At 52.3% G+C, this 27791-nt stretch overlaps 12 protein-coding genes across 12 annotated transcripts; 4 read left to right on the top strand and 8 right to left on the bottom strand.

Moving 5' to 3' along the window:
- Positions 1 to 240: 240 nt before the first annotated feature.
- Positions 241 to 4129, bottom strand: DSM5745_06360 (putative eukaryotic translation initiation factor 3 subunit EifCh; the record flags this gene model as incomplete). The annotated part of the gene is made up of 5 exons (XM_026748376.1): positions 241 to 820; positions 868 to 1337; positions 1425 to 1467; positions 1760 to 3399; positions 3461 to 4129. The coding sequence occupies 5 exons, from the start codon at positions 4127 to 4129 to the stop codon at positions 241 to 243; spliced, it is 3402 nt and encodes a 1133-aa protein (XP_026602680.1).
- Positions 4130 to 5142: 1013 nt separating this feature from the next.
- DSM5745_06359 (arylformamidase) lies at positions 5143 to 6125 on the top strand (the record flags this gene model as incomplete). Its single annotated transcript, XM_026748375.1, has 2 exons — positions 5143 to 5267; positions 5336 to 6125. 2 exons carry the CDS (start codon positions 5143 to 5145, stop codon positions 6123 to 6125), a joined length of 915 nt encoding a protein of 304 aa, XP_026602679.1.
- A 341-nt stretch (positions 6126 to 6466) lies between these two features.
- On the bottom strand, positions 6467 to 7750 carry DSM5745_06358 (casein kinase II subunit beta family protein; the record flags this gene model as incomplete). Its single annotated transcript, XM_026748374.1, has 3 exons — positions 6467 to 6955; positions 7011 to 7256; positions 7694 to 7750. The coding sequence occupies 3 exons, from the start codon at positions 7748 to 7750 to the stop codon at positions 6467 to 6469; spliced, it is 792 nt and encodes a 263-aa protein (XP_026602678.1).
- A 593-nt stretch (positions 7751 to 8343) lies between these two features.
- Positions 8344 to 10461, bottom strand: DSM5745_06357 (glycoside hydrolase family 6 protein; the record flags this gene model as incomplete). Its single annotated transcript, XM_026748373.1, has 7 exons — positions 8344 to 8394; positions 8445 to 8686; positions 8736 to 8993; positions 9046 to 9183; positions 9239 to 9492; positions 9546 to 9806; positions 10253 to 10461. The coding sequence occupies 7 exons, from the start codon at positions 10459 to 10461 to the stop codon at positions 8344 to 8346; spliced, it is 1413 nt and encodes a 470-aa protein (XP_026602677.1).
- A 709-nt stretch (positions 10462 to 11170) lies between these two features.
- DSM5745_06356 (uncharacterized protein) lies at positions 11171 to 12588 on the bottom strand (the record flags this gene model as incomplete). Its single annotated transcript, XM_026748372.1, has 2 exons — positions 11171 to 12479; positions 12536 to 12588. 2 exons carry the CDS (start codon positions 12586 to 12588, stop codon positions 11171 to 11173), a joined length of 1362 nt encoding a protein of 453 aa, XP_026602676.1.
- A 462-nt stretch (positions 12589 to 13050) lies between these two features.
- On the bottom strand, positions 13051 to 14138 carry gcy1 (putative glycerol dehydrogenase Gcy1; the record flags this gene model as incomplete). The annotated part of the gene is made up of 4 exons (XM_026748371.1): positions 13051 to 13546; positions 13604 to 13852; positions 13912 to 14040; positions 14119 to 14138. The coding sequence occupies 4 exons, from the start codon at positions 14136 to 14138 to the stop codon at positions 13051 to 13053; spliced, it is 894 nt and encodes a 297-aa protein (XP_026602675.1).
- Positions 14139 to 14908: 770 nt separating this feature from the next.
- DSM5745_06354 (PSME3-interacting protein) lies at positions 14909 to 15717 on the top strand (the record flags this gene model as incomplete). The annotated part of the gene is made up of 2 exons (XM_026748370.1): positions 14909 to 15074; positions 15164 to 15717. 2 exons carry the CDS (start codon positions 14909 to 14911, stop codon positions 15715 to 15717), a joined length of 720 nt encoding a protein of 239 aa, XP_026602674.1.
- Positions 15718 to 16092: 375 nt separating this feature from the next.
- Positions 16093 to 17965, bottom strand: DSM5745_06353 (sugar porter family MFS transporter; the record flags this gene model as incomplete). The annotated part of the gene is made up of 7 exons (XM_026748369.1): positions 16093 to 16759; positions 16821 to 17077; positions 17130 to 17373; positions 17425 to 17616; positions 17683 to 17761; positions 17839 to 17884; positions 17939 to 17965. 7 exons carry the CDS (start codon positions 17963 to 17965, stop codon positions 16093 to 16095), a joined length of 1512 nt encoding a protein of 503 aa, XP_026602673.1.
- Positions 17966 to 18805: 840 nt separating this feature from the next.
- Positions 18806 to 20583, top strand: DSM5745_06352 (alpha-N-arabinofuranosidase; the record flags this gene model as incomplete). The annotated part of the gene is made up of 6 exons (XM_026748368.1): positions 18806 to 18912; positions 18978 to 19172; positions 19222 to 19349; positions 19400 to 19488; positions 19538 to 19637; positions 19688 to 20583. The coding sequence occupies 6 exons, from the start codon at positions 18806 to 18808 to the stop codon at positions 20581 to 20583; spliced, it is 1515 nt and encodes a 504-aa protein (XP_026602672.1).
- A 221-nt stretch (positions 20584 to 20804) lies between these two features.
- On the bottom strand, positions 20805 to 21132 carry DSM5745_06351 (uncharacterized protein; the record flags this gene model as incomplete). The annotated part of the gene is made up of 2 exons (XM_026748367.1): positions 20805 to 20942; positions 21019 to 21132. The coding sequence occupies 2 exons, from the start codon at positions 21130 to 21132 to the stop codon at positions 20805 to 20807; spliced, it is 252 nt and encodes an 83-aa protein (XP_026602671.1).
- An 880-nt stretch (positions 21133 to 22012) lies between these two features.
- On the top strand, positions 22013 to 23014 carry DSM5745_06350 (uncharacterized protein; the record flags this gene model as incomplete). The annotated part of the gene is made up of 2 exons (XM_026748366.1): positions 22013 to 22020; positions 22066 to 23014. The coding sequence occupies 2 exons, from the start codon at positions 22013 to 22015 to the stop codon at positions 23012 to 23014; spliced, it is 957 nt and encodes a 318-aa protein (XP_026602670.1).
- A 635-nt stretch (positions 23015 to 23649) lies between these two features.
- DSM5745_06349 (putative VPS9 domain protein) lies at positions 23650 to 27561 on the bottom strand (the record flags this gene model as incomplete). The annotated part of the gene is made up of 2 exons (XM_026748365.1): positions 23650 to 27492; positions 27526 to 27561. 2 exons carry the CDS (start codon positions 27559 to 27561, stop codon positions 23650 to 23652), a joined length of 3879 nt encoding a protein of 1292 aa, XP_026602669.1.
- Between the last annotated feature and the right edge of the window lie 230 nt (positions 27562 to 27791).

The raw sequence follows: 27791 nt of genomic DNA, 5'->3' as shown, positions 1-27791 counted from the left end.
CAGAGTTCCCAGTGCCAGCTACCTCAGATGCTACTGGAGAAGCTCTTGCTGCCGTCCACCTACGAGTGCAGTGTAAGGAGTATTCAAGTCATGTAGATAGCATCTCTAGCATACTCCGCAGCACTAGCCGTCACGGAATAACCACAAGGGACATATTAACAGTCAGTACAAGAATTTTCCCTCCTTACGCCGTAAGGTCATGCATGAATCCCAAATCTCCGTTCATAAACATCCCGTAAATCATTTGGCAATCTCGCCGGGCAGCAGATTGCCCTTGACCGCGAACATCTTACCGGTCGTGGACGAGACAAAGCTGTCGATCTGGCGCGCGTACTGCTCCACCTGGCGGCTATTGAGCATGCTGTCGAGGCGGCTGGGCTCCTGGGGCAGCTTGAACAGCCGTTGCCACTCGTCCTCTGGGAGAGGGGGCTGCTTGAGCGTTGCGCGGGTGGCGTTCTCGGCCTTGCGCTTGGTCTGCCAGGCTGTAATCTTGGCCTGCTCTCGGGCGAGCGAGCGCTGGTAGTACTGGAAGTTGCTCGTCTCAGTGTGGTGGGTCTCGATGCTGTCCAGAAGGAGGTCGCAGTTCTTCTCGAGGAAGGGGTCGATGCTGAGGGAGAGGTTGTCAAAGTTGGGCGCCAGGACGGGCTGCTTGGCGAAGGGAGAGGACTCCAGGGTGGCGAGAGATGCGGGGATGTCAGTAGGGGCTGTCTGGGCCTGGTTCTGAAGCTGGTGGAGGAAGGAGGTGATCAGGTGGGAGTTGTGGATTTCGACGGGGAGTTCGACCAAGATGTCCTGGTACTTCAGGTTGGACTTTTGCAATCTACAAAAGTCAGCTTTGCTCGCGTTTGAGTCGTAAAAGAGACATACTCGTCAGAAGTGAACTTGTTGTCCTTGAAAGCAGCCATGAACTTGGGCGACAGACGGAACGCCCTCAAGCTCAGGCTTCCCTGAGAGCTGCGGCTGGGGTCGTGAACAAGCGCAACTGTCCTCTCGTTCATTTCCTTCTGGTAGAAAAACTGGTTCTCGATAACGTTCATGTTGACAAAGTTGCCCATGTTGGCGCTTGTGTACCAACCGACGTTGTTGGCGTCAACGTTGACTTCCCGGAGCATGCGGATCATCTCAGCCTGGTAAACTGTGTTGGCCTTCGCACGGGGAGCAGCGGCGGCAGGGTTGGGGGCGGCATTGTCAAAGTGCGATTCCGGGGGGACTTCGACGACGGGGAAAGGGAAGGTGTTTGTGATTTCGAGAACGCCGTCCACGTCCATGCCGACGATCGAACCGGTCGCAGTCGTCGGGAAAGCCTGGGAGCAGTGCTTGATGATTTTCATAACAACCTAACCGGCATGAGCTTCCTCCTTATCCTCATATCGCAGCGCGGAAAATCTTCAAAGAAAGCGGGGATTTGGACGGAGTTTTCGTACCAGGGCCTCGACCTTGACGGCCGTGAGGGGGGCTACTTCTTTCCTGCGAAGACATTAGTTGAGGACGACACGAGATAACCAGCGACAGCAAGACTCACTCCGCCATTATGAATGATGCTGCTGAGGGTGGACTTGGCTGGCGATAGGAGTCGGGACGATGGTTTGTGTGAATCAATCGAACATTTTCCACCGCCTCGGCTGAAACGGGCTAGCGCGCCAAGACCTCTATTCTTCCAATGTCCGCACTGCTCCGTTCTCTATACATTGTTGACCTTTAACATATATTCTTATCAAAACCGGCATTCTTTGCTATCTATGGTGTGTCTACATATTACCAAGTATTGTGACGACGCTGTCCCTTTCGGACCTCGATCAACTGCATCTTATCCCCCACACTCGGCACATCACTGCCAGCTGGAGTGCGAGACCGGCCGGCTTGTCGCAGGGCACGGCGATGGTCCTTTCTGAGTCGTTTCAAGAGCTTGAAGTCGACATCTGGCACATTGGGATCTTGCACAGCTGGGGTGCTGGAACTGTACCCTTGCATATTGGTTAGCGTCTCGTCAACCAGGTTGTCATAGATGTCCTCCCAAGTCTTCAAGCCCTTGACCATCTCCCTCAGTCGGGCCTTGTGCTTCGGCACCCAGGTTTTGTAGACGTTCATGACAAATTTATAGGCGGTCCACTTGTCCTCGTCCTTTGTCCACTGGAATTCCTCTTTAACGACCCAACTGTGGTAAGTTATCTTCATGATCTCATTGTCGTTGGGGTCGAATTTGATCCTCGGGTAATGAGCATGGATCTTCACCGACTTGTGGTTATATGAGATCGAAAACCCGAGGATTTGGCGGTGCAGCTCTTTGACTCGGTTGGGATCGGAGCGTTTACATATTGCGATGACATTTCGCATCGCCACCGCCATGCTGTGTGCATTTTGGCGTTCTGCTATCTCGAGAGTTGCCTTGCTTCGCTGGGAAGGAGCTCGCTTTGACTCGGCGGTCAGGAAGGGAAACACGAGCCTGGGCAAGACAGAGGTGAGAGAGTGCCCACTCATTTGACATCCTGCGGCGGGGTCGTATGGAAATGGCGTCCTCAGGAACGTCATAGCGTCATCCATCTTGTCTCTCCCCGCAAGACCGAAAGCGTTGAGGTCGAATCCCACGGTGTAGTCCGGCTGTGGTATGGGCGGTTTGTAGCCCATGGCTGGCAGATTGATGGCATATCGATGCGGCAGCCGCTCTGAGTTTTCGTCAAATGGAAGTGCCCAATCCCAATACTGGCATACAGCGTCCTTGAGGTGCGTAACCGTTACCTCTGGCTCACGGAATCTTGCAAACTCGGCATTTGGGACTATCAGATCGCCCACAAGATTGATGATTCCGGATTCGGCTTTGTGTTTCACTGCGAGTTTGACGGCATTCCAGCTGGCATCATCGAACAATGTTCCTGTCGGTGAATCAAGTTTATCAGTAAGGAGTTGGTCGCAAAGATCCTTGTCCTCCTGCTTTGGCCCTTTCCCGGTATCAGAGACATTTGGGGACGCGGTTGGCGAAGCGTAATCCGATGGCGAAGCGTTCCCCAGATAGCAGTCCCATCGTGCAAGCCAGTCGACACAGTCAGGGTCTCTCATGTAGAGATCATCCCTCTTACTTCGGATCAACGGCTTCACGATTTTCTCCTCCCCTCCCATATGCTCAGACGATATCGCGCTTCCTGACTCGAATCCTGAGGGCATACGGTAGTATTCCACATTCCCCGGAAGTCCCTCGAAACCAGGCACAGTAGGTCCCATCTCTGCTTTGATCTGCAAGAACGGTTTGACTGTCGCTGTAGGGGCAGCCAGTCCATGCCATGGGTCCAGAAACTTCCTAGGATACTTCATCTTTCGGCGCCATCGCTCTATAATCCTGCGCCTTTTCTTGACGGCTGCTGCTCGCAGTCGAGCTTGCCGCACCCTATCAGGATTGGGAACAATCTATTTCGAAACTGTCAGCAGCTGCCTGATAGGCGAACCTTCAAGTGGACGGAGTTCATACGGGGTTTTTTGGATCCAATATCGGCGATGGACTCCGCGGTATACGATCGGCTGGGAGACGTCCTGGCAATGATGTATTGAGTCGAAGACTTGGTTTCGGTTGTTTTGGTAGACCTCGTATCGCTCGATCGAGAATTGCAGATTTTCTATCATTTGACGCGGCCGTCGTGGAAGGGGGGAATCCGCCCGACGATGAGCTGGAGGACGAATATACAGGTATAGGAGGAGGAGGTGGTGGAGGAGGTGGTGGAGGAGGTGTTGAGGGAGGAGGAGGTGGTGGTGGAGGAGGAGGAGGTGTTGAAGGAGGAGGAGGAGGAGGAGGTGGTGGTGGTGGTGGTGGTGGGTTTAAAGGCGCAGACAAGGACAAGCTTGGGACTGCTGCTTTGCCCTTGTGACCTCTCCCTGCTCCCTTCGTAACCTTTCCTCCTATTACTCCCGCAGCTGGAGCCACAGCTCCTCCTCGTCCACCACCAAGTCCACCACCACGTCCCGGGGCCCCTCCTCGCGCCCCTCCTCGCCCACCTCTTGCAGCCCCTGCCCCTGCAGCTGCCGCCGCCGCCTTTGCATCCTCCGCAGCCTTCTTGTCCGCAGCGTTCTTTTGCATTGCCGCAACGCGCGCCGTCGGGGGTCTGTTCGGCGGCATCGGCGGACCGTCCTTCTTTTTCGCCATCTTTTTTTGTTTAACAGTGAAGACGAACCTGATATATCTTGGTATGTATTCTCGTTTATCAAACTGGGTATGTCTTCTAGGAGACCGGAGAAAGTGATGGGCTGTTGTTCTTTTTATTGCTTTACTGTTCTACGGAGCCCTAACTAACATGGTGTCCCTGGTGGTAAAGGCCTTTGTGCAAGGTCCCAGGTACACTATATAGAGAACATAATCGAAACAACATGGTAAGAGGGTCGTGCACTTACTGTTTTGTATGTTGTTGCCAAATATGTCTTTCTAGCCCGCTTGATATTGACCTTCTAAGCTTTGTAGCTAGAAACCATACGTGCGAACTAGCGAGCGCACTATGTACGATGCTTCCCTTTTGTTCTGAAACAAATGATAATCTTAAGAAAGATATTCTGACAACCAGTTCTCATTGTCTGTATCAACTTTCCTTTGTTTGGTGTGCTTCAGATGTCAGTTGTGCGCTCACAGGGCTTTGTGTGCGCACCTGCGCTTTATCCGGGACAAAACTTGGAATGTATGACTACGAGTCCACTGCTAGATGGGCGCGACACGGCTATTTTTATTTCATACGGCCTTGGGCGCGTGTTTCGTCATAAACTCATGGATAGTGATAGCGCTGCGGTATTCTACAAGTTGCCGAAGCCCTAATCCAAAGACCGGCAAGCCGAGATGAGCTCGTAGGTTATCCGTATAGGCCATAGGTTGGAGATGAGTCTTTCTACCATCGTATTTCCTGGATTGGTCCAATGCGTCAATACTCCGTACAGATAATATAGATATAAACTCTAGACTCATCATATAGCAACTCATTACCTGATCAGAGTGATGTACTCTGTACTATCGCGATATCCAGATAGGTAAGATCCGGCCAGCATCCGTCCCCACCTGGCCGGCCGTACATAAACAAACAACTTAGTCTACTAGCCTTCTCCAACTCCGTCATTGCTCCTCTCACACAATCAAACTCCCAGATTCATCATAGAACCTCCTATAGAATCATCGCCATGTCTCTCGAAACATTTCCCTACGGCAACCACGACCTCCAAACCGTCACCGTCGCAAAGCCCTACCCCGCACGCGCTCCCCTCCACGCCGAAAACACCGACAATGAGAGCGGTTACTGGGTGATGTAATGCCCACCCCTCTCTCCCTTCCCCCCAACCTTTTGCACGGCCAGATACTGATACCATGCGACAGCCTCATCCACGGCGGCGCCTGGCGCGACCCAACGCAAACCTCAACATCCTATCTCACCCCCGCACTGCGCCTCCTCTCCTCATCCGAATCCCTAGAGTCCCAATCCCAGCACATCACAGGCCTCGCCTCAATCTCATACCGACTAAGCGCGCACCCGTCTCACCCGCAGGATCCATCGACGATAGAAAGCCACCTGCGCAATGCAAGACACCCGGAGCACATAGATGATGTCCAGCTGGCGCTCTCGTTCCTGCAGAGGAAGTATAAGTTCGGCGAACGCTATGTGCTCGTTGGACATAGCTGTGGTGCGACGCTGGCGTTTCAGGCTGTCATGCGCTCTTTATCGACCCAGCCGGGAATGGGTTCTGGAGACGGGTATGTTCCGCCGTTGGCGATTCTTGGGATGGCGGGGATATATGACCTGCGTCTTTTGCGAGACAGTCATCAGGAGATTTCTGCGTACCAGGAGTTTACTGAGGGGGCGTTCGGGGCTGATGAGAATGTGTGGGATGCGGTGAGTCCGCGTGTTGTGATGGGTGAGGAGGGTGTGGAGGGGTGGAAGGAGGGGAGGGTTGTTGTGCTTGCGCATTCGGATGAGGATGAACTTTGTGATGTTGCGCAAAGTGAGAAGATGAAGGAGTTTCTGGGGGTTTGGGAGAAGAAGAGCGAAAGGAGGGAGGTGCGGTTTTTGCCGATTAAGGGAAAGCATAATGAGGCGTGGGAGAAGGGGGAGGGGCTTGCGAGAGGGATCCTATTTACGATTGAGAAGCTGCAGGAGTTGGGGATTTAGCTGAGGGATAGATAATAGAACCGAGTCAAAGCATTTGCCTTTGCCATGGTGTGAATTGGTTGAACAGATAGATATCGTTTATTTCGTATGTCCCATGTCATGAACAAGGTATCATGAAACTAGTACACATCAGAAGAAATAGAAAACAGACCGGCCATTTTCGAAATGCAACTCCCATGATCGTTGTCGTACTCGCACAAAATGAAAAGAAACCATACGCCTGATGCTTTGGTGCCAACCACTAAAAAAAGGGAAAGAAATGAAGCTGTGGATCGAAGAGATGACATCCACCCCTGAAATGCTTATGAAATGACGGAAGTCATTGTAGAAAAAAGTCAAACTCAGTTGCCAATGTCCATACGACCAGAGGCACCGTCGCCCGCAACCCTCTCCTTGGTTTCGACTATCTCCTCGTCATCCTCATCCTCCAGCTCATCGTCTTCGTCGTCTTCGAGATATCGCACTTCCACCCCGGCGTCGCGAAGACGGCTCCTAGTCTCTTCGCGGTAGCGATCCTGCCAGCGCGCAAGAGCGGCACTAGCGTGGACGCGGAAACCGTAGATGCGGGGCTCATAGCGGCGGGTGGACTTTTCCGGTAGGAGAGCAGGATAGACCTGGAAGAGCATGCTGGTGAAAGAGGTACCGAAATATGCGCCATCAATCGAAGCATGTCTGGACGATTTGGGGTTGTAGACGTCCTCGCACTTGGAGCAGTAGAGGCGGACAGTGCTCATATTGGGGACATCGTTCTGACCGGTTGGGAGGAGAGGGTGACCTTCGCACATAACACGCGGGCACTTTCCAAAGTCGCCTTTCTTGTACTTGTCCACCTACAGACAAATTCTTTTAGTACAAGAGAACTCTAACGCGGACAGCCATGCATACCATTTTTGCGAGGCCACGGGTGGTGACAATGTAGCGAGCATGGACCAATCCGTACAAATGGCGCGCGGACTTCTCAATCTGCTCCCGAAGGTCGTCGTCCGCATCAAGATCGAAAACGTCCGTCACCAGATCCAGCGCATACTGATAGTAAGGAACCTCGGTGTTCAATCCGGTAAGGTTGAAGCGATCGGTCAGGTATTCTTCGTCAATTTCGCAAAAGTACTCGTTGCCGCGGGAAGAAATGAACTGCGTATGCCAGTTAGGTTTCGGTCTTGGAAGCGGAAGCTCATAATGATAACGCTGGCGCAGAGAGCGCAAAGCCGGGCTAGGGTCAGAGAATGAGGTGCAACAGGAATGAGACTGCGACAGCTCCTCCTCCGAGTCCCCATGGAGAGATTGATAAGAGATTCCATGATCAGAGATCGAGTCTGAGCCTGTGCGATACATAGGAAACGCCATTTCGCCAGACAGAAAGCTAATGATCCTAGAGTGGGAAACGAGGCAGGAGTGTGTTAAGCTTCCGAAAAAGGCTCCTCAGGATTGCGATGCAAACATGGAAACCTTCTCAAAAGCAACAAACACCGCCCATCCATCTCAGAGCTATGGTGGATGTCCCTTCCCTTCACAACAACCACCCCACCAAACAAATCTCACAGATAGAAAGAAAGTGCCGAGGAACTCACCCAGTCTCTCCAGTAACTGGTATAGTCGCTGTCGGTCTCGCTATTGAAATCTTCCATCATTTTGGCGGTCGGTCTGCCGGAGCGCGAGATCGGTGTTAACGTTATTTCGTCGCTTCCCAAGGTTTGCCTGTCACAGCCTGAGAGAGAAGACCGGCCCAAGATGACCCAAGCGCAGAATGGCTCTCAGAACTGTACAGCGCCAATATAGCCTTCAGAGCATCCAGCAGCAGTTGCCCCGTTGCGGTCACACAAAGGCCGTCTTCACAAAGGACGAGGAATCGTGCAGTGTTAGGATAACGCAGTGTGTGTCTTCACCATTCTTCCTCCCGCTGTTATCAGAGCATCCTTTAGATCGGGCTTAGCGCGGGGTTGGCGGTCAGAATGCTCTGTTTCTGTCTCACCGCCTTCGCTTATGCACTTGCCTAGGATCCCGTGATCTCTAAAGGTCTTCAATGCACACCTCTTTCATTGTTTGCATAAGTTTAGTGGAGGGATCTGTTCTTATGAGTTGAGTCCATTGACTTGAATACTCCCACAGTGTGGATAACGAGCTTTCAGCACAACTATAGATTCCAAGGCTATGTGCTTATCTACATGTCTCACAGATCCGCGCTCTCCATGCGTACAGGCCCAACGCGATATGCATAAGCTTAGCTGCCAAGGGGAGGGCTAGCATTAGCCACAAGCTGCTCAAAGTAGGCCTACTTGCAGCATTAGCTTTTGAGTCACAAACAGAATGGTCGCAACCTACCTGGAACCAGGTCCCAGCCTCAGGAGCCGGCTGAAGAGCAGCAGCGGCACCACAGTGAGCATCATACCGCTCAGCACTGGTGTCAGAGGTGCCATCGCTCTCACCACCGGGCTTGACCCAAACGAAGGCATCGACCAGCTCGTCGCCTGTGTCGGTAGTTGGGCGAACACCGAAGCCGGTTCCCTTGGAGTTGCACCAGTCACCCCATTCAACCTGGCCCGTGGGCTGCTTACCATTACGACCTAGAAGCGATTAGCCAGTGCATTTGACATCTGTTTATTGTATAACTACCGGTATCAACGATGAAGTGGGCGTCCCAGCCTGCAGCTGCGAGCTGAGGAGCAAAGCTGTTGATATAGCCCTTCTCGTCACAGACCGCGTTCTGCGACGTGTAAGAGGGGCAAACGTCGATGTCCCAGGCGTTATAGTTGGCCACGTTGGTTGCAAGGCCACGGAGTGCCGCTGGTGAACCGGCGTTCTGGTAAACGCTCGCGTAGAGCTGGGCTGCTGGGCCGATGTTGGCCGGCCATCCCAGCCATCTGGCATGACCTGGGCAACGTTAGGCTGGACAATGAAAAGGCGAGGTATTTCTTGGATATACCAGCATCGAGATACATGGAGACGTTGGGAAGATTCAGCTGGGTGACGGCGTAGTTTGTGCACTCAAGGTAAGCCTCTTGAGCATTGGCACATTTCGCCACGCCCAGGTTGGTCACCAGGTTGGCCAAGCTATCAGGTTCTGTAGTGTCTCAGCCTCAACAGTGCTCATGGAAACTTCAGGGGAGAGAACTAACCAATAACGAGAAGGATGTTCGTGTCCGAGTACTGCACGATATGCTCGCGTATGGAATCAATGTACGCCTTGTACTTCTCGACACCTCCGTCTGCAATTGAAAGTTCTCCGTTGCTGGCTAACGCAGCACAGTCACGGTCTGGGAGGTTATAGACCACAAAGATACCAGCAACCGGAGGGTTGGCTCCAGCATCATTGAGCTCCTTGATGTTTGCGAGGTACTCGCCCATGGAAGGCACTTTGTCCGTCTTGTCCCTGGTGCTCGGTTACTTATCGGCGTCAAGATCATGGAAAAGCAGAAGACTTACATCCAATGGAATGATGGAACCTCAGCAGCATGGGTCGCTTGCTCCGCCAACGATCCAGTCATAGATGGCACGGCCAGAGTCATGACCTCGGAGCTGTAGTACGGGTTGGCATAGAGCTGGTACCCTTCAAATGGGTTGCCTGTTGCCTGCGCGGTGGCCCCGGAGCCAGTCGGTGTCGCACCAGACGTACTTGTTGCCTGGGGCAGAGCATTTACGTCTGCCGCACCAAGCAGGGGTAGCAGGGCTGCCAATGTCTTCATACTAGTAGTCTGCATTCTGAGCGGAACTTGGACACGGAATGAGTAGAATGTTGAAGGTGTCTATCTGAACCTGCAGAAAGGAAAGAAATCTGCGTCCGTGTTGCTTCGAACATCGTTGACGCCAAACAAGAGGGTTCTTATATAGATCAGGCTACATTCCAGCTTGATTACCTAGAATTGAACACAAGCCGCTCTATTGCCAAAAGAATCAAGGGCCCACGCGGAGAGATGACACTGTTGCCAGGGACGGGCTGATCCGCCTGGTCGCATTATTGCTGAACTCCAAGTGGGACATGGTGTGTTTCGACGAAACATGCAGCGTGCTTCCCAAACTATGATCAGGGTCTGGGGTAATTCTTCATGGCGCCAATCCCAGACGGACGGACACTCCCCGTAGCAGAAAAGGCACAGGGGGTAGCTGATCGCCATAAGGCTGCGACTTATCACGCCTCGGTGGCTTCAGCGGGCTTAGCCTCCTCAGCCTTGGCCTCCTCCTCCTCCTCCTCCTTCTTCTCCTTCTTCTCCTCAAGCAGCCAAGCTCCTCCTTTGGAGGTCCTCTGGCGGGAACGCAATCGGCCCTTGGCGTCCTTGTTCTTGTTCTCCTCGGCCAGCGCTCCATAACGCTCCACGCGGTGGAAAATCACCAGATGATTCATTTATATCGTTGTCTGTACCGACCACATTGGCATGGAAGACAGAGAGCTCTCATCAAGCTATATTTGGCCGTCATTTATACCAACCATTGTGAGGGGCTATTTGATACCTTCAAGGGAAAACTGCTGCCACAATGAACATCATGCATTTGCCCCTTACCGTACCTCATTTCCCCAGCTTTCCATCTAGACCCTGGAATGCCTGTCCAGAGACGGCGTCCGCTCCGAGCCCGCCCAGTTTCAGATACAGAGGTAGAGCTACCTACTTGTGAACACCCCCATGCAGAGCGGCTCCACCAGAAAGCGGCTTCGGGAAAGGCGTCCCCTCCGCATGATTTCCTGCATGGATTTATCCCGGTCCAGATGATATTGGAGCAGGGTCTGCAGGGGCGTCCACGCACGTTCCTGGCACGGTTTGGCGGCCCTAGCCTCCTGAGGACTTTCCCCGCATTCTAGGCGTCGTGGGTTGCTGCGAAGGTACATTGTACAGTATACCTGAGGACAAGAAAGGGCTATTTAGTCTAGCATCGTTGACCAAGGTTATCAACATTGTCTATGTTTGTTGTCAGAGGGTGAATGCTATGTAGTTTATTTGATATTTCAAAAGTAACAGATTCATGCAATTGGTATATGGTTCGGTGGGCAAAACAAAAGAAATGACTGTCAAAGCCAGATATGAAAATGGGGCAGTAAAGTAGAGACTAACTAAGAACTAACGGGCAGCAGCCTGATCACACTCCGCTATGAACCTGCGGATGCCCTCAGACCCCTCGAATCCCGACGTACTCTCAGGAACGCCATAACTAACAGCATCAGGGAAGAAAGCGCGGTCACCTAGCTCGCTGACGCCAATACTCGAATAGCCCGAGGGAGACTTGGCCCACGGATTAGAACCGAACATTGTCATGTCATCAAAGCTAAGCTCGTGTGTGGATTGGTTGGGGTATCCGAGTGATGTCTGCGTAGCGTCTTCGCCTGACAGCATTGCCTGCCAGTCAACTTCCTCTGGTCTTTGTGAGGTTTTGGCCTCTTGATGGAAGATGAAATCGTCCGTGTCCGAGGCTGGAGCGACGCTGGGGGGAAAGGGGAAGAGAAGAGCAAGTTCAGCGCCTGTGCGAACATCGAAGTCTGCGTCTTGGTTGATCTTCCCTCTTTGAACACCGACTTCATCGCAAAGTCGCTCCACTGTCTCGGCGTCGCATCCCGGGAATCTAACTCTGATGGTTGATCTATCCTCAAGTAAGATGGGTAAGTCACCTAGTGTAGCTAGACGCTTGAGGTCACTGAGGATAGCAGCCAGGTCCTTGAGGGCACGAGCAAAATCGGCGGACAGGAAGTCTAGAAGGCCTTCGGAGTTAAGCGTCTCCGACTCAGCACCCGCAGGTGCAAATTTCTTCTGGAGGCCAAAGGCAGTGATGGTAGGGGAGATCTTGAAGTCAATGAACGAGCCAGGGGCTGCGCGAGGAATGGCAGCCATCTTCCGCTCGGCTTCATCCTGAAGCACGGTCACAGCCTTGAACTTCTTGTTTCCGGTGATGGGATCAATTCCATCGAATCGAGCCTTCTGTCCAGAGAGGAAGAAGGCTCGCACACCCACAGAAACATTGTTTATAACCTGAGCAGGTGCGGCAGGACCATGTGAGAAGTATCGAGCACCTCCAATGCGCCCTGCACCGACCGCATAACCTCCAGCTGTACGACCGAGGGTGCCTCCAGTAAGGTTCGGACGGAGAGCAGAGGCGAATGGTGCCCGGTTGGTGAGCCGGCTGACATTTCCGGCAATGCGTGACGATCTATAAGCCGCCTTGTCGCCCTGGACGGCCGCTTTGAAGTATGAAGTAAACGAGCCGGTTGCGCGGGTGGAGAAGTGGCGACCGCGGGCTTGACGGATGGCAGCAGCTCGATTGATGGGCTGTCGGGGGGTAATCCGCGCATATGCGGGCTGAACACGAAGTGAAACCTGCTGAGCAGGTTCTGAGATTTTTGCCCTTACGGCATTGTACGCCTTCGCGTAGGCGAACCTGAACGACTGTCAGCTATCGGCATGGAGTATAGGATGGGGCGGCTAATGACTCACCTAGCTGCTCTCCATAGCTTGGGGAGCAGCAGGTGCCCACTTGACGGAGGCATCCTGATAATGATATATCACAAACTAGTGAGAGGATGAAGATGGAAATCCCATACTCAAGCTGAACTCGATGGTAAGAAGTAGTAGGACGACGGATGCCTGATGTTGAAGGTCATCATCCTCCAGGTGGCGCAGCAGCATGTGATCACGCCACCTGCCTGAGGCCACACGGATGAAACCGGAAATAATCTCACCAATGAGCCTTTGGCAGAGAGGAGAAACTCACTGAAGTGCTCTGAAAGGTAATTAATTTGTTCGGGCGCTGCAAAACAGCTTTTGCTTTGTCTGATTTATTGTGGCGTCAGTTCCTGTGAGGTCCGGGTACAGAAGTACCTATACCTATACATTTGTTCGGACTTGATCCGAAATCTAATAGATCACTGATCTGTATCTAGTAACACATTTATTTCATTATCATAACATGAGATATTTTAAAGTCTAGATAGCCGGTCATTCTCAGATAGTCATTCGTCATCACCGAAGAAGACCTTGACGGGAAGCCAGTCATCACCACAGACCTTGAAGCGGTCCTTCAAGTTGTCTAGTTGGTTGACCTCCTCGTCGGTCAAGCTCCAGCCGTCAATGTCGAAATTCGCGTCAATGCGGGACTTGCTGACAGACTTGGGAATGACACTCCAGCCCTTCTGGATACCCCAAACGAGCAGCACCTGCTGGGGAGTCTTACCCTTCTTCTCAGCCAGCTTGAGGAGGGTAGGGTCTTTGTAGAGAGGAGAGTTGGTGGATCCCAGGCAGGAGTAGCCGGTGGAGTGGATGCCCTTGGAGGAGTTGTAGGCAACGAGCTTGGGCGATGGGTTGTTGGGGTGCAATTCGATCTGGTTGACAGCGGGAACAATCTTGGTGCTGGGGTCGTTTAGGAGCTTCTCTAGGTTCTTGATACCGAAGTTCGAGACACCAATGTTGCGGACCTTGCCGGTCTCAGGGAGCTTCTGCATCTCTTGCCTGTCATCGAGTTAACATTCTAAGCTACACCTCTTGATGATAATGGTTTGGGCGTACCATGTCTTGATGAAGTCCCAGTCGGGAAGGTGCTTCTTCAGGTCATTAGGGTCAGTCGAGCTGGGCCAGTGCACAAGGTAAAGGTCGACGTAGTCGAGGCCAAGGTCCTTGAGAGAGCTGTTGATGCCGTCTTGGACGCGGTGGTGCCAGGTGTTGTCGAGCTTGGTAGTAACCCAGATCTCCTCACGAGGAACTCCAGAGTCCTTGATACCTTGTCCAACCTCAGCTTCGTTGCCGTACGCAAGGGCACTAGAGGTGGTTGTCAGTTACTGTCAACGCGTCTCTCCCGACATCGCGAAGCTGCTTACGTATCAATGTGACGGTAGCCCCTCAGCAAAGCATTCTTGACAGCCTCCCTGACCTCGTTCGGCTTGGATTGCCATGTACCAAGACCAATGGCGGGGATCTTGTCACCGGTGTTGAGGGTGTAGGTCTTCCTAATTGTAGAAGAAGCATGAGCGGTTGCTCCGTGAAAGATTGGAGGGATTTGATAGTCAAAGCACGCGATCACTCACTTTGTGTGTTCAATAGACATGTTGCTTGGTTTGAGCTTTATCTTTTGTATAGGAGAGAAGGAAGAGAGAAAAGATTTGAGCGGAATTAACCGGCTGGGGGGTGGGAGGTGGAATTTAAGAGACAGCGTTGAGATCATCTCCAACCCAAGGACAGCATGGCAAGGCAGGTCCATCCAGCATCCCCGAGGGGCAATGATGCCATTGGAGGGGCACAGAGGCCTCATGGTGGGGTTGTGCGGTCCAGCTCAATTTATCCATTTATCCCCAGCCACTCATTCTCTCTCCAATTTATCCGCTGTATTCTCCGAGTGCTCCACAGACGATGGTAGACAGTAGATACCTAGACATCTGTAGATGGCACGCATTGTTTGTATATGTAGACTATCGTCGACGATTAATTCAACAAATTCATTCTTTCAAGCTTACTCCGAGCCTATGGAGTCGGGGAAAGTCAATACCAGATGAAGTGGTCCCATTGGTTGCTTTATTTAAAGTTCTCCGGCTCGGCCGCGGAGCTGCAGCCTCCACCGCCCTTTTCTGCCGGCTTTCTCAGATAAACCAACGGACTCCAGACTCTTTTCAGACCTGTCTCATACATCCACCTCGTGGAATCTTTGGATTCGCCTTGTACTACAGGCGGCCGCTGTTGTACTCAAAGTCTTAGCGATTGAGAGACCGCTGGCCCTATTACGCCGACTGAGGCTCCAGAGTTGCATTTCATCGCCTGGCTCATCTACTTGCTCAGGAGCAGCCATCAAAACTTGCGGTTCCTTGTACCCAGTACCGAAACATGTCTTCAGGATTTGTCTCCGCGGGGACAGATCAAGAGCCCGTCGAGCGTGATGACGAATGGCTCCGAGTCCAGAAGGAACTCGAGGAGGAACGAAGACGAAAGGCAGAACTGGGGAAGCAGGAAGGCGGCAAAAGCTTGTATGATGTCTTGCAGCAAAACAAAAGTGAGTAACAGCATCCAACGGCAAGCATTAACCCATTTGCCTCAAGCGCCTGGTTGACAGACTATGATGATCCTCTCGTCGACATAAAGTGGCCAAACAGGAAGCATTCGAAGAAAAAATAAAGTTGAAGAACCAATTCCGCGCCCTCGATGACGACGAAGTCGACTTTCTCGATTCGATATTGGAGTCTACTAGAGCCCAGGAAGCCACCGTGAAGAAGGAGACGGCCGAGCAACTGGAGGCATTCCGACGCCAACGAGAGGAGGCAGAGAAGGCCCATCTTGAAGACGCATCAAAAGATATCCCACCGGCAGCTGAAGCAGAAGACTGGAAGATTGCCTCCCGCAAGAGACGACGCGACAAAAGCGGTGCGACGCTTATCCCAGGCCGGAAGCGAAAGTCGGTGGGTAACGATACTGCTGATACTTTTACGAAAGAGGCGGGCACAAATAAAAGGACCAAGGAACTGGTTGAGGAGAAGAAGGATGCGGCTGCTTCAGCCACAGAGAAGCCTGCAACGAAGAAGCTGGGCAATGACACCAAAGACGTGCAAGGGACACCGGCCCAACAGCCCGCGAAGCCAGCAGTAAATCCACCCGCGCCATCACTTGGCTTGGCTGGCTATAGCTCAGATTCAGAGTGATAAGCCTACCAAATCTGCTACAACTTAGCTTACGCTAAAGAAGCAACCTGGGCTGTATAGGCTCGGCGTTATGCATCGCCGCTTGAAAGCATCTCTGAGAGCAGACGTGTCAGCGACACTAAAAGAACGCAACGCCTTGACTTATAGGAATTAACTCGATTCGAAAATTGCGTATCTCTCGCTGTACGCCTGATCTCTGAACTGATTGCAAGCTTGTCTTCTTTGATAAGCTTTCTGTTCTACCACGTCTGGCTCAAGGTCACCTGCCATTTTCAGAGACCTATATAGGGCCCTAAAATGGATATGTCCAATTATCAATAAAATACACAGTACCATCAAACATCAACAACACGACCTTTCTCGTGTATACGACACCTACTTCTCCTCATGCGACGTATAAGCATGCCGTTTCTCCTCTTGCTCCACCACCCTACGCTCCAAGTCATGAGGGACGTAGTCCTCCTTCTTTGTGCCTGGAACAATCCACGGGGAGTTTGAGAAGAGATAGTTCATCTCTTCGAGCGGCAACTTCTTCGTCTCGGGCAGAAGCAGCCAGAAAAACACGGCATTGGTGAAATTACAGATGATGAACAAGAAGTAGTATCTGTACCCGACGTCCTCCATTGCAAGTGGAGTTACCTGTCCGATCATGGTGTTAAAGGCATAAGAGGTCATGGTCGCGATTGAAACTCCCTTTGACCGAGTACGGGTGTCGAAGACCTCGGCGGGGATAATCCATGACAGTGGACCACAGGTGCACGAGAAGGAGAAGTTGTAGAGCCAAGTCATGATGATGAAGCCCCAGTGAGCTCCGGTGTTGTTGACCTCCGGAGGGAATCTGGCTAACAGGATGCAGGCGATGATAAAAGTGAGGCAGTTGCCCAGGTTCCCGCCGATCAGACTCCAGCGGCGACCAAAGCGATCGATGAACATCATGCACAGGAACTGGGCGACTAGGGCAATGACGGAGTTGATAGCCTGGTAGCGCAGGGTCTCATCGCCAGAGATGCCGATCTGTCCGTAGATCGTGACGGAGTAATACCTTGGGGAGAAAAGATATCAGTGCTTCATCCGTGAAGAAAGCAACGAGGCTTGGTACTTACTGGATCGCTGATACACCAGTCATTTGCACAGATGCCTGCAGTGCACAGCAGAGGAAAAGACGACGGAACGACGAACGTGATTTGAAAAGTTCCAAGTAAGACTTGGCCTCCTCTTCGTGTTCGCGGAGAATGCTTTCCTGAATCTGGTTGTATTCCGCCTGGACCCAGGCATCATTCTCATCTCCGTAGGCGTGAAGCCGCGCCAGTGTCTTCAGTCCCAATTCTTGGCGGCCATGGTCGATAAGCCAACGGGGAGACTATCAGGCGCGCGTTAATAATTGCATTGATGGATTAGAAGTTATATCTCACCTCGGGGAATAGCATGATCAGGAGCCCAAGGAAGACAGCCGGGACAATCTGCAGACCGAGAGGGACTTCCCATTGAGCATTGTTCGTCTCATCGAAGCCGATATATGTTCCGTAGGAAATCCAAGCGGCACACAGACTTCCCACACCCAGCATGAACTGCTGAAGTGCAGTGACACGACCTCTGATATCCGGATGGCAAATCTCGGCTTGGTATAGCGGAACGATCATGGTGAGGAAGCCGACCCTGAGTTCGATTAGCGACAGTACTCAGCTGCAAAATCTCGACAGAGCCTACCCAACACCTGCGAAGAATCGTCCACTGTACAAGTAGTCGATGGTCTGGGCACCTGTTTGAAGACCACCACCAAGGCAAAAGACTATACAGCCAATAATGATGGTCCAACGTCTTCCGAGGTAATCACCAGTAGGACCAGCAAAGGCAGAGCCGACGAAAGCACCCACTGTGAACATTGAAACGACCAAACCACTAGAGAGCAAGTCAACCTTAAGATCTTCCACTCGGTCCTCTACTCGCAAGTTGAACAACACTCACGTTTCGGTGGTGTTTGGATTATTGAAAGTCTTGATAAACGATCCACTGGCGATAACTTCCGCAATGACACCCAGATCATCTGCAAACAAAAGATGTGATTAGTCGACCGGAGTCTATGTCTGCCGTTGGACAGCAAAAATGAAAAAAGACACGCACATCCATACAGGAATGATCCAAGTGAGGCGAAAACGCCCACTAGGAACTGAAATGCTTATCAGTAGGTTTCGAGGAGTCTGTCGAAGGACAGCAAGCATACCTGATACCACGCAGGTGCGAGACGCATATTGAACAACACCCCAAGCACGTTCAATGATGCAGAGATACGTTCAAACTCCTTGAATGCTTGAGAGACTCAAGGATCCGGAGAAAAGTGCGGAGACAGAGATAAGAGAACGAGGAGCAGGACCCGCCTCTTTTAAAGAATCCGGGGTTGAACTACATGGCCGCCATGGCCGGGAACAACGTGAGCAACGCGCTCCGATATCACGCTCCAAGGCATGTGGCATTGTCGCGGTCACGGCGGACCTGATGCCCGCCGGGTTAATCCCAGAAGGACATGGGCTCGGGCTGGTACGATTGTCGAGAAGCTCGAAGCGAGGCAATACCCCGTCGGCCTGCCACTACGGCAGGATCATGAGAGGAAAACAAACCAACGGCCATGAGTTTCTGTAGCGAATGAGAATCTGGACCCCGATTCCAAGGAGCGGGACGAAACGTCAGCCGATTGTGCGGAGAACCGAGACGCAGGCTAGGGTAGCTTGCAGGAATACCGAGTCATGGAGCGCAGCAGCTGATTGATGGAATATCTCCAGACCTGGCCTTGGCCCCAATCGCCAAATCAACGGCGCCAAAATATCGCCAGTCGCGCTCAACTCCGCAGGAGTCAGCTCACTCTATTTCCAGTCTGGCCTGGAGTGACCCCGCCGGGGCATTGCCCGTTTCATCCTGGTCCCCTCGATAAGCCCTTCTGGCATTAATATTAGCTGCTCAGTCGCCTCGCCTAGGTCTTCGAATATTCAACAAGAGCACTTTTATTGCTTCCTATTTTCCCTACCAATCAGTAGTCGACTCTCGGTTTCTTGACTTTATTCCTTGGTTTAGGTAGTTCGTTGGATTCGCCGCTATGACGACCTTTACAAAGCTCAGCGAGCAGGACGCTCCGGGAATTTCCATACACTCGGACCGCCGAATCTCGAAAATTAATCCCAATATCTATGCCGGTTTTGCAGAGTAAGCTTTGACCCTGGCCTCTTGGCCTTGGGTCAAGACCGTACCAAGCTGACCTTCGGCTGCAGGCACATGGGTCGATGCATCTACGGGGGCATTTATGATCCTGGTAACCCATTGTCAGATGACGACGGGTTCCGGAAGGACGTTCTCGAAGCCCTAAAAGACCTTAAGGTCCCTGTGATTCGCTACCCTGGTGGTAACTTTACCGCAACCTATCACTGGACCGATGGAATCGGCCCGAGAGATCAACGCCCCGCAAGGTATGCTTCATGGCCTACACCTTCTGTAACCTATGCTGACTACCTCGAGGCCGGAACTTGCTTGGCTGGGTACAGAGACCAACCAGTTCGGAACTGATGAGTTCTTAAAATGGTGTGAGGTCCTTGGCACCGAGCCCTATCTTTGCCTGAACATGGGCACTGGTACCCTTGACGAAGGTATGGCGGCTGCACCTCGGACCACCGCTTAACCTGACGTTTTATTACAGCATTGGGATGGGTTGACTACTGTAATGGTACTCGTGACACTTACTACGCCAACCTCCGACGCAAGAATGGACGCGAAGAACCCTACAACGTACGTAGCCCTATACCCCACTGCTGTCCCCATGCTGACCCCTACCCAGGTAAAATACTGGGCCCTCGGTAACGAAGTCTGGGGACCATGGCAGGTGGAGCAGTCCACCAAGGAAGAATACGCCCACAAGGCATACCAATGGGCCAAAGGTAAACTCGCCTTGCCTCGGTCAACGATTTCATCTCTAACCTCTCAATAGCCCTAAAGCTCCTCGACCCCTCAATCGAGTTAATCCTCTGCGGAAAAGAAGGCCCAACATCCTGGGACTACTACACCCTTAAGGAGACCATGCTCCCCGTCCACTCTCCCCTCTCAACAAGTGCAGTTCCCCTCATCGACATGCACAGTATCCACCTGTACACAGCTTCCTCCTCGCATCTTCCCAACGTCACCGCCCCTCTAGCGGCCGAGCGCGCTATCGAAATCACCTCCTCTCTCATCGATCTGGCTCGAGTCGAAAACGGCGTGCCTCCCGAGCAACGCCGCCCAACCATCTGCTTCGACGAGTGGAACGTCTGGGACCCCATCCGTGCCGAGGGTAGCAAGGGCGCCGAAGAATCTTACAATCTCTCGGATGCCCTAGCTGTGGGTGTCTGGCTGAACGTGTTTGTCCGCAAGAGCAAGGACGTCGGTATGGCGTGCATCGCGCAGAGCGTGAATGTTATTTCCCCGCTTATGACTACCAAGGAGGGCATCATCAAGCAGACGACCTGGTGGCCGCTATACTTGTTCTCGAACTACATGCGTGGCTGGACGATTAGTGCACATGTTTCGGTTTCTGCGTATGAGGGAGAGACGCATCCCAAGTGGGTGCGGGGTGTTAAGGATACGCCTTGGCTGGATGTTAGTGCGACGCTGGGCGAGGACGGGTATGTTAATGTTGTTGTAATCAATATCCATGAGGAGAAGGGCATCGAGGCCAAGCTTGATGGTCCTACTGGTGAAGTTGCCGTGTTTACGGTTACGGGCGAGAGTCCCGCTGTGACGAACATGAAGGGCAAGGAGGAGGTTGGTATTGTTGAGAGCAAGTGGGATGCGCAGGGCTCATATGTCTTCCCCAAGCACTCTCTGACTCTGCTGAGATGGAAGGCTTGAGCGACTAACCAATCTTACTGACGGCCATACTCTTACTCTTCTTACCACTACTTCTTTACAAACAAATATAGAATGCAGTTGAACTGATTTACCTAATCCGATCATTCCATTCTTATTAGAGTATTAACCATTATCGCATCATATCATGACAATCTTGTATCGTAATCCATCGTAAAGCCATCAACCCTCATAACCAGGTCACAAGGAGCTCCAATATCCATCTACCCGTAGTTGACATCACGAACGTTGTCGTTCTCGTCAACGTGGATGTTGAGCCTCTCGGGCCTGTGGTCCATGGTCGTGACCTCGCCCGGCTTTACGATACGGTGAGTCTCGGGGAGGTCTTGCTTTGCAAAGCACTGTCGGCAGAATATCATTAGCATCGAGTTACTCATGCCGAGCCAACAAGAAAAAGGACGGTGAGTAAGGACATACAGTCTCATTATGGGAATCAGCAATCCTCTTCCCAACGAGCTTGTTGAGCCATTCTTCCTTGCTCCCAGAGCCAGAGCCGCTGGTGTTGGTGATTCCGGGGACGACGAGGGGCATTTTGAAGGAGGTCTGTTGGTGGAAGAGTCTCTCTGTGAGATGTATGTTGTTTCTTTGAGATAGTCTTTGCAAGTGCGATGTGTTCATGAAGAATCGAACGTTGAGGCAGGCAGGCAGGTATATTAACGTCGACGATAAGGGTATGACGTCGGGCTGTCAGAGATAAGATCTTGGCGCTAATCCTGTTTGGGAATGGTATACGATGATGTCATTGTGTATAAATTCAGTATGCAACTGCACTACCGGAGTACAATATGATTAGTATTGCTGTCAACTATCAGTGAGATGCCTATTATCACGACCTTGTCAAGCTCTATTGGCCTTGGGACCATCGGAGTGGATTTATGCTGACGGCAACAAGTCGGCACACTTGGCGCATTACTATGGTGCAAGCTAACAATTGCACAGACAGGATGTATAGTATAGTATGTGAATTGGGCTAAGACAGAGAAACTGACCCGAGCCGGTAATCAGACGAAAGTGCTGAATGCACTTGGAGCCAGTAAGACCTGGGATTCTGATGTCACTGGGCATCTGGCCGATTTGCTGTTTGGCTACCCCCAGTGCTGCGAGTACAACATTCCCGGATTGGAGTTTCCCGTCGTCTCTTGCTGTCCGTAAGACTGCACCTACGGTGGACTGTGATGGGAGCAGGGCGCTCTTTATTCTTAGTAGGCCTCGACTGCGGAGTGCTTTCCTCAACGGACGGGTTGCTGCACCTTCCTCGCTGGACAAGTGTTGGGTGACCTTCAACCCTCTCCCCTTCCCGCTGTCCCTGTCTTCGACATCATGCTCCTATCTAGGCGACTAGACCCAATGTGATTATTCTTCGCCTAGCTTCCTGAGTTATTTCACTTATTCTAAATCATCTTCTAAATCCATGTCATTGTGAGTATCTGACCGTCTCACGACTCCGGCTGCTAACTCTCCTAGTACATCATTTAGCACCTCGGTCCTTTACGACGAAAGATCGGACAGTCAAGAAGCCGTCGAGACTGCGGATCCCGGTTCAGGGAATCATTTATCTATCTCTCTTGATTCCGCCTCCAACGACCCTTCGAAATACCCGCACGCCATTCACGAAGTCGCAAAACGCGATCCTCCGTCCAAACCCAACAACAGCAAGCCTTCTGGCCAGGGAAAACAATCCAATGGCACAAAGCCTGACCCAGTCATAAACCAGACAGCAACTCCTGTGGTCAAGGATTGGAAGCATGAGAAAGCTTCAGTCGCCGCTTCGAGCATCTTCGCGGTTGTCGCTCTCGCTGCACTCGTTCTGCTCAGCTGGACGATCGTCAAGAAGATTCGCGCACGCCAAAGACGGAAGAAGGGAGTCGATAATGACTCGCTAGATGAGAGAAGGGCAAGGAGGGAGGCCATGATGTTCAGCAAGTGCCATTCTGCTGGTTCATACATGGTCGAAGAGGAAAAGGATGGCAAAGTCATCCGCGTCTTTTGCACCAGTCGCAACAAGCTCTGCACAATTTCCCCCCGTACCTCTACGGGTCAATTGCCCCTCGAACAGATCAACTCCGCCTTGAGCATGAAAGCAGAAGCGACACGTCACATGGAAGATCTGGGTATTACCCAGCGAGGACGCCGCGGCTCTATCCCGAAGCAGATTGTGGTTGTATCGTCACCCCTTCAACCTGCCGTCTCACGAACGGCCGTCCCTCAAGTATCTGAGCCTGCTGAGGCGCACATGGCCAGTATTAGCAATGAGCTAGAGGCCGAGTGTCCCCGTACGCCAGCGCATTCACCAACTTCGACCTTGGACCAAGAGTCTGAAGAAGCTGAAATTTCGCCACGCCACAGCTTTAGAAAGTCACTGCTCCGTCTACCATCAATTACGCAGACCATGTCTCCTCTATGGAGGCTCTGAGCATTGTCTTTTCCTCTACTCTGTCATTTCTGTATTTCTTCTGTGTCCCAAAACCGGTCATAGTCGGATAGATGACTTTCTACCATACCAAGTATGACGCAGTTTATACTGCCGATGATACTTGACGTTCTCGAATCTGCCTTTGTCGCTCGCCTTGAGCTTGTCATTTTCTCGGTCTTCTGCTTTTCGTCGTTACAATGGCTATTGAACTCACGACATTTCTTCTTTTCTCGCGAGTCGTTCGTTATCTTTAGATAGCTATCAGCCAACCGTGGCAATGTATACTTATTAGACAGTCTCTGGCATTAGACTGCCTTTGGCAGGAGCAGGCACTCCGGTAATCACATGGCAATGTTGAGCATGATACATGGTGGATACAGTGTATAAGGCCGTAGTTGTTCCCGAATATATCTTCGAAGGGAGAATTGTCTACAAGTGAACGCATAGTCTCAACATCCCATTATCATCACCATGAGAGTAGCCATCGAACCTAACTAGCTATACACGCATCATGAAGTATAAGCACACGAAGAAAGCAAGATAAGTAAGTATGTCTACAGGCTAATATCTATCTATTACATTCCCAGAGTCAGCTGCGAGCTCATCATTCAACTTCATAATCAGGCCGGCCGTCATCACTCAACCTCCCTTACACTCCTCAGACACCTTTCGAGCCTTCTCCGCCGCTCCTTCTCCCTAACAAGCGTACTCTTGACAAATGCCCGAATCGCCTCACGGCCTATCTGTTCCCGCCAAGTCGTCCAGCCAGCAAGTTCGCCGACAACAACGTCCTTATTCCAGCTGATCTCGCGCGAGAGTCTCGCGATCTGGTCCTCGCTATTCGAGATCTTCTCCTGCAGATCGCGGAGCGAGCGCATACGCGATTCCTCGAGACCGGGGAAATTCAGGTTGAATTTGCGAGGTAGCGATGATGAGGCCAGGGCGTTGCGGGAGCGGATTAGGTTGCGCGTTGAGGAGTTCAGGGAGGATATTAAAGAGAGGGGCCGTGAGAGGGAAGATGTGATTGCGGTGGTGGTTGTGTCGATTGAGGAGAGGGTGGACAGGAATTGCAGGAGCGGGGAGGAGTCAGAGGTCGAGGTTGAAAGGTAGCTTGCGTAGCGGGTGAAGGCGTCGATGTGGGATGGTGGGAGGGCGTTGGTGGGGAATTTGAGTGTTGCGAGGGCGGCTGCGGCTAGGGCCATGGCATCGGCGATGTCGGATGTTGCGTTTTGCAGGACGTGTCCGCGGCGTAGGAGTGATAGGGTGTGCGTGTGTGTGGCGCGGACCATATCCTGCGCGTGGGAGATGAACTTCTCCGCCTCGCGGATCCCCTCTGGTGTTATGGGGTCGTGGTCCTCGAGGATGGATTCGGAGAGAGCCTGCGCTTTGCGGTGCGAGCGGTCGGCCATCATCTGCGGCTGAAGTTCGGGGACGAGAATGAATTCCCAGAGGAGCTCGTGGGTAGAGAAGGTTGGGTGGGAGAGGAGGATCTTCAGGAAGCGGTCGAGGCGTTCTTGCATGTTGTGAAGGACAGCGCGGGAGGGTTTGGAGTGGATTTGGAAGGGGTTTCGGAAGTCTGTGAGCGAGGGCATGTAGGAAGCTGGGTGTTCGAGGGAGAGGCATTCGGCCAATGTCTCGAAGTCGGCAAATGTGCGACGGCAGGTCGTCACGGTGTACATTGTTGTATTGGCTGGTACGTCCTGGCCGTCGATTGTTGGGGTTGGTGCGCCGGACTTGAGGACGAAGCGGACTGTTGCGTCTTCAACGAAGAAGGAGCGGACCACTGTTGTGACGCGACCGGATGGCTCGTCGTGAGATGAGGGTGGGTTGGAGAGGAGAATCAGATCGTCAATGCGGTTGCGGACTTCGTCGTCTTTGGCGAGCTCTATAGCAGTTAAGCCTCGGGTCTCTTTGACGTGGAGATCTACCCTGGAGTCTGAAAAGAGGATTCGCACTTGATCAACGCGGCCGTATTTACTGGCCATCATCAAGGGCGTGAATTTCTTGTCATTTGTGGCATTTGGGTCACAGTCACTTTCTCTGAGGATGCGGATGGTGATCTCGGGATCGCTGACAATATGCAACAAGGTATTGCCTTTCAAGTCAACATGATCATCAAGATGCAAAGGCTTGCCATCTCCTTGAGACTCCTGAGCTGCTGTGAGGGCCTCGTTCACCATTGCCTTGTAGTCAGGGTGGTCGTACGACCTGCATAGAGCAAAGAGTGGCGTCTGTCCAAGTTTATCACGCTGGCGCCATGGAAGAAGCCCTTTAAGCCTTTGCATTACCGGCGGTGTGCTGAAAAGGTAGTGCGCAACAGTGCGCCCTCGCCCATCAGACTTACGCAAGTAAGACGCAATGGCATGCTCGTCAGCTGCGACTGTCAAGTAGTTGAGTATGAAGTTGACAACCTCAGTCTGAGCAAGCTGAACGGCAGCGCTGAGTAGGGTAGTCCCGTCAGTGTTGGTATCCTCGAGTACATCAGTAATCGAATAATACTCGTCCAGGCTAAGAAGGTACTTGAGAGCTTCAGCACGGCGACTTTCGACCGCCATCATCAATATGGAATCACCACGGGGATCTTGCGTCTTGACCAATGTCTCGATCGAGCTGTCTCCTTCGATAGCGCTGCTGATGGAGTTCAAAGTGGTGGTCCGTGACAGGAATGAAATGCCTGATGACTCCGAGAGGCTCCGGACATCCATCGACACTCGCTTAACGACGGTCTTCGTGTCGCGAGGTGGAGACCTCTCCCAGTTCTGAAATGGAAATACGTGAGAGAGAGGAGGCGCCTCCGATAGGATTCCCAAATCTTGCTCCTCGCTAGTTTGTATTTGGTCCTCGAACAATAAATGGGTTCGATGTTGCGCCTTGTCTAGTGATTGGCCGAAAGAATCAGGAGTATCAGTAGCCTCGTACAGTGATTCATGGTCACCATCTGGCTCCAGAATAGCCTTCATATCAGCCACCCGCCCGGATTTGGTAGCATTCCACAAGCGTTTATTCCGGATACTGGCTCTTCGAAGACCCGCAGGGTCAGCCATCAAATATGTGAGGACGGCTTCAAATGTGCTCAAAGCGTATCCCATCTCGCCGCTGTCTACGTCGTCGACGTAGATAAAGTGTTGCATATACAGCAATCGAGCTTGTAAGTTCTTCACTTGGGATCGTATCACAACAATCAGCAACAAGGAAACCAAGATATCGGCGTTGATCGTTACAGGAGCTGACTGCTTTTCGTCACTCTTGCTGTATTCACCTGGGTATGAGAGAACCTTGACTGTCCCTAGGAGCGTGTTGAGCATATCATGGGGGCATTTCGCATCGAGCATCTTGCGAAATTCCTCCACTGCCCTGCCAAGCCGCAGTAAGAGCTCGCGTTTACCGTCTCGCCCGCCTTCCACTGTGAGGCCAACCTGAGACACGTCAACATACTCCATTTGACGAATTCTGGAATCTAGCTCGACGTCTTCAGGCTGGCGGAAACTGCATAATCGAGGGAATAGAAGTGACTCGTGGACCTGCTCCGCGACATAGCGCTCAATGTAACGCTCGACAACTGGTCCCGTTAGGTCAGTTGTCGCTCCAAGGAGAGACAGCTGTTGCTGGTCAACTAGTCGGAAGAGATCAATTGCAGCGGTGACAGCTGTCTCCAGACTACGCCGCATCAAGTCTTCGTCGTCTTCAAAGTACTCTTCGGAATTGAAAGGGAGGCCTCTGCTGCGGCGGGATGACGAGCTTTTGACGGACCCGTTCTCATCGGCAATCGAATCCTCGCGTAAACGATTAGATTCGCCATCATCTAGCATTGGCGACCGCGACGGCGGCGGAGGTAACGGTTTCCCGAGTTCCTTTCCAAATTCCTTGAACAACCTTTCCAGCCCTGGCTGCATTTGCCGCGCAATCATGGGAAAGTTGGCAAGCAGTTCCCCGAAGGTCTTGATCTCTTTCTTCGGAGGCGTCGAGACAGAACCGGCTGTTTCGCTAGATTTAGCGTTGGCTTGTGAAGGGTCATTTCTGAAGGCTGTTCCAGGAACTACCGCGGGGATGATTTTCGCGGGCTCGAAAGAACCGACCAGAGGTCTCGAGATGAAGTAGATAAGCCATGGCTGTGACTCGCTGGTCGGAGCATAATATAGAGCGTCGGAGATTAGCTGTGCCTGGCTCAGCGACTTGAAACCTAGGTTCGATGAGCATATTGACACACAGATGACCATCACGGCGCCCTCACCCTTGTTACTGTATACCGAATTGTCCCTGATGATCACAGTCCTCCCATTGGCAGTGGTGACTTGCTTCGCTTTGCCTCTACCATCACGTACGTTTGGATCGTCCTTCCCTCCTACTCCACCGGAGGCCGGTATTCGCAAGGTATGGCTGCCTAGGAACTCTTCTGAAACGACAAGGTCGGAGTAGAATAAGGACGACTCGCGATCGCGCGATCCAATCAATGATTCGCTGACGGGGACGAGCAGAACCTGGCATGCATATCAGTAAATCAAATCTCCGACGTTCCTCGACGCGGCGCGAGAGCGGAAGCCGTACATGGTTCTCGACTGGCACACACTGCCCTGGCACAGTGCTCCGAAAGAAGGCCCGGAGAAAGGGATTTAGAGGGTGCATCCAAGCGGTCCTGGACGACGGCCCGTTGGAGAAGATCTAGCGCTCATCAAGCCGCCGCTGTCGAGGTCGCAAAAAGGAACGTTTGCCGGAGGGTCGACGTAGGGGTCCTCAGGCGCATCCGCCCGCAAACAGTCCAATAGCTAGCGAACGTCAG

The sequence above is a fragment of the Aspergillus mulundensis genome (assembly GCF_003369625.1).
Source record: "Aspergillus mulundensis strain DSM 5745 chromosome Unknown scaffold_6, whole genome shotgun sequence".
Lineage (NCBI taxonomy): Eukaryota > Fungi > Ascomycota > Eurotiomycetes > Eurotiales > Aspergillaceae > Aspergillus > Aspergillus mulundensis.
This window is presented reverse-complemented; position numbering and strand designations above follow the sequence as displayed.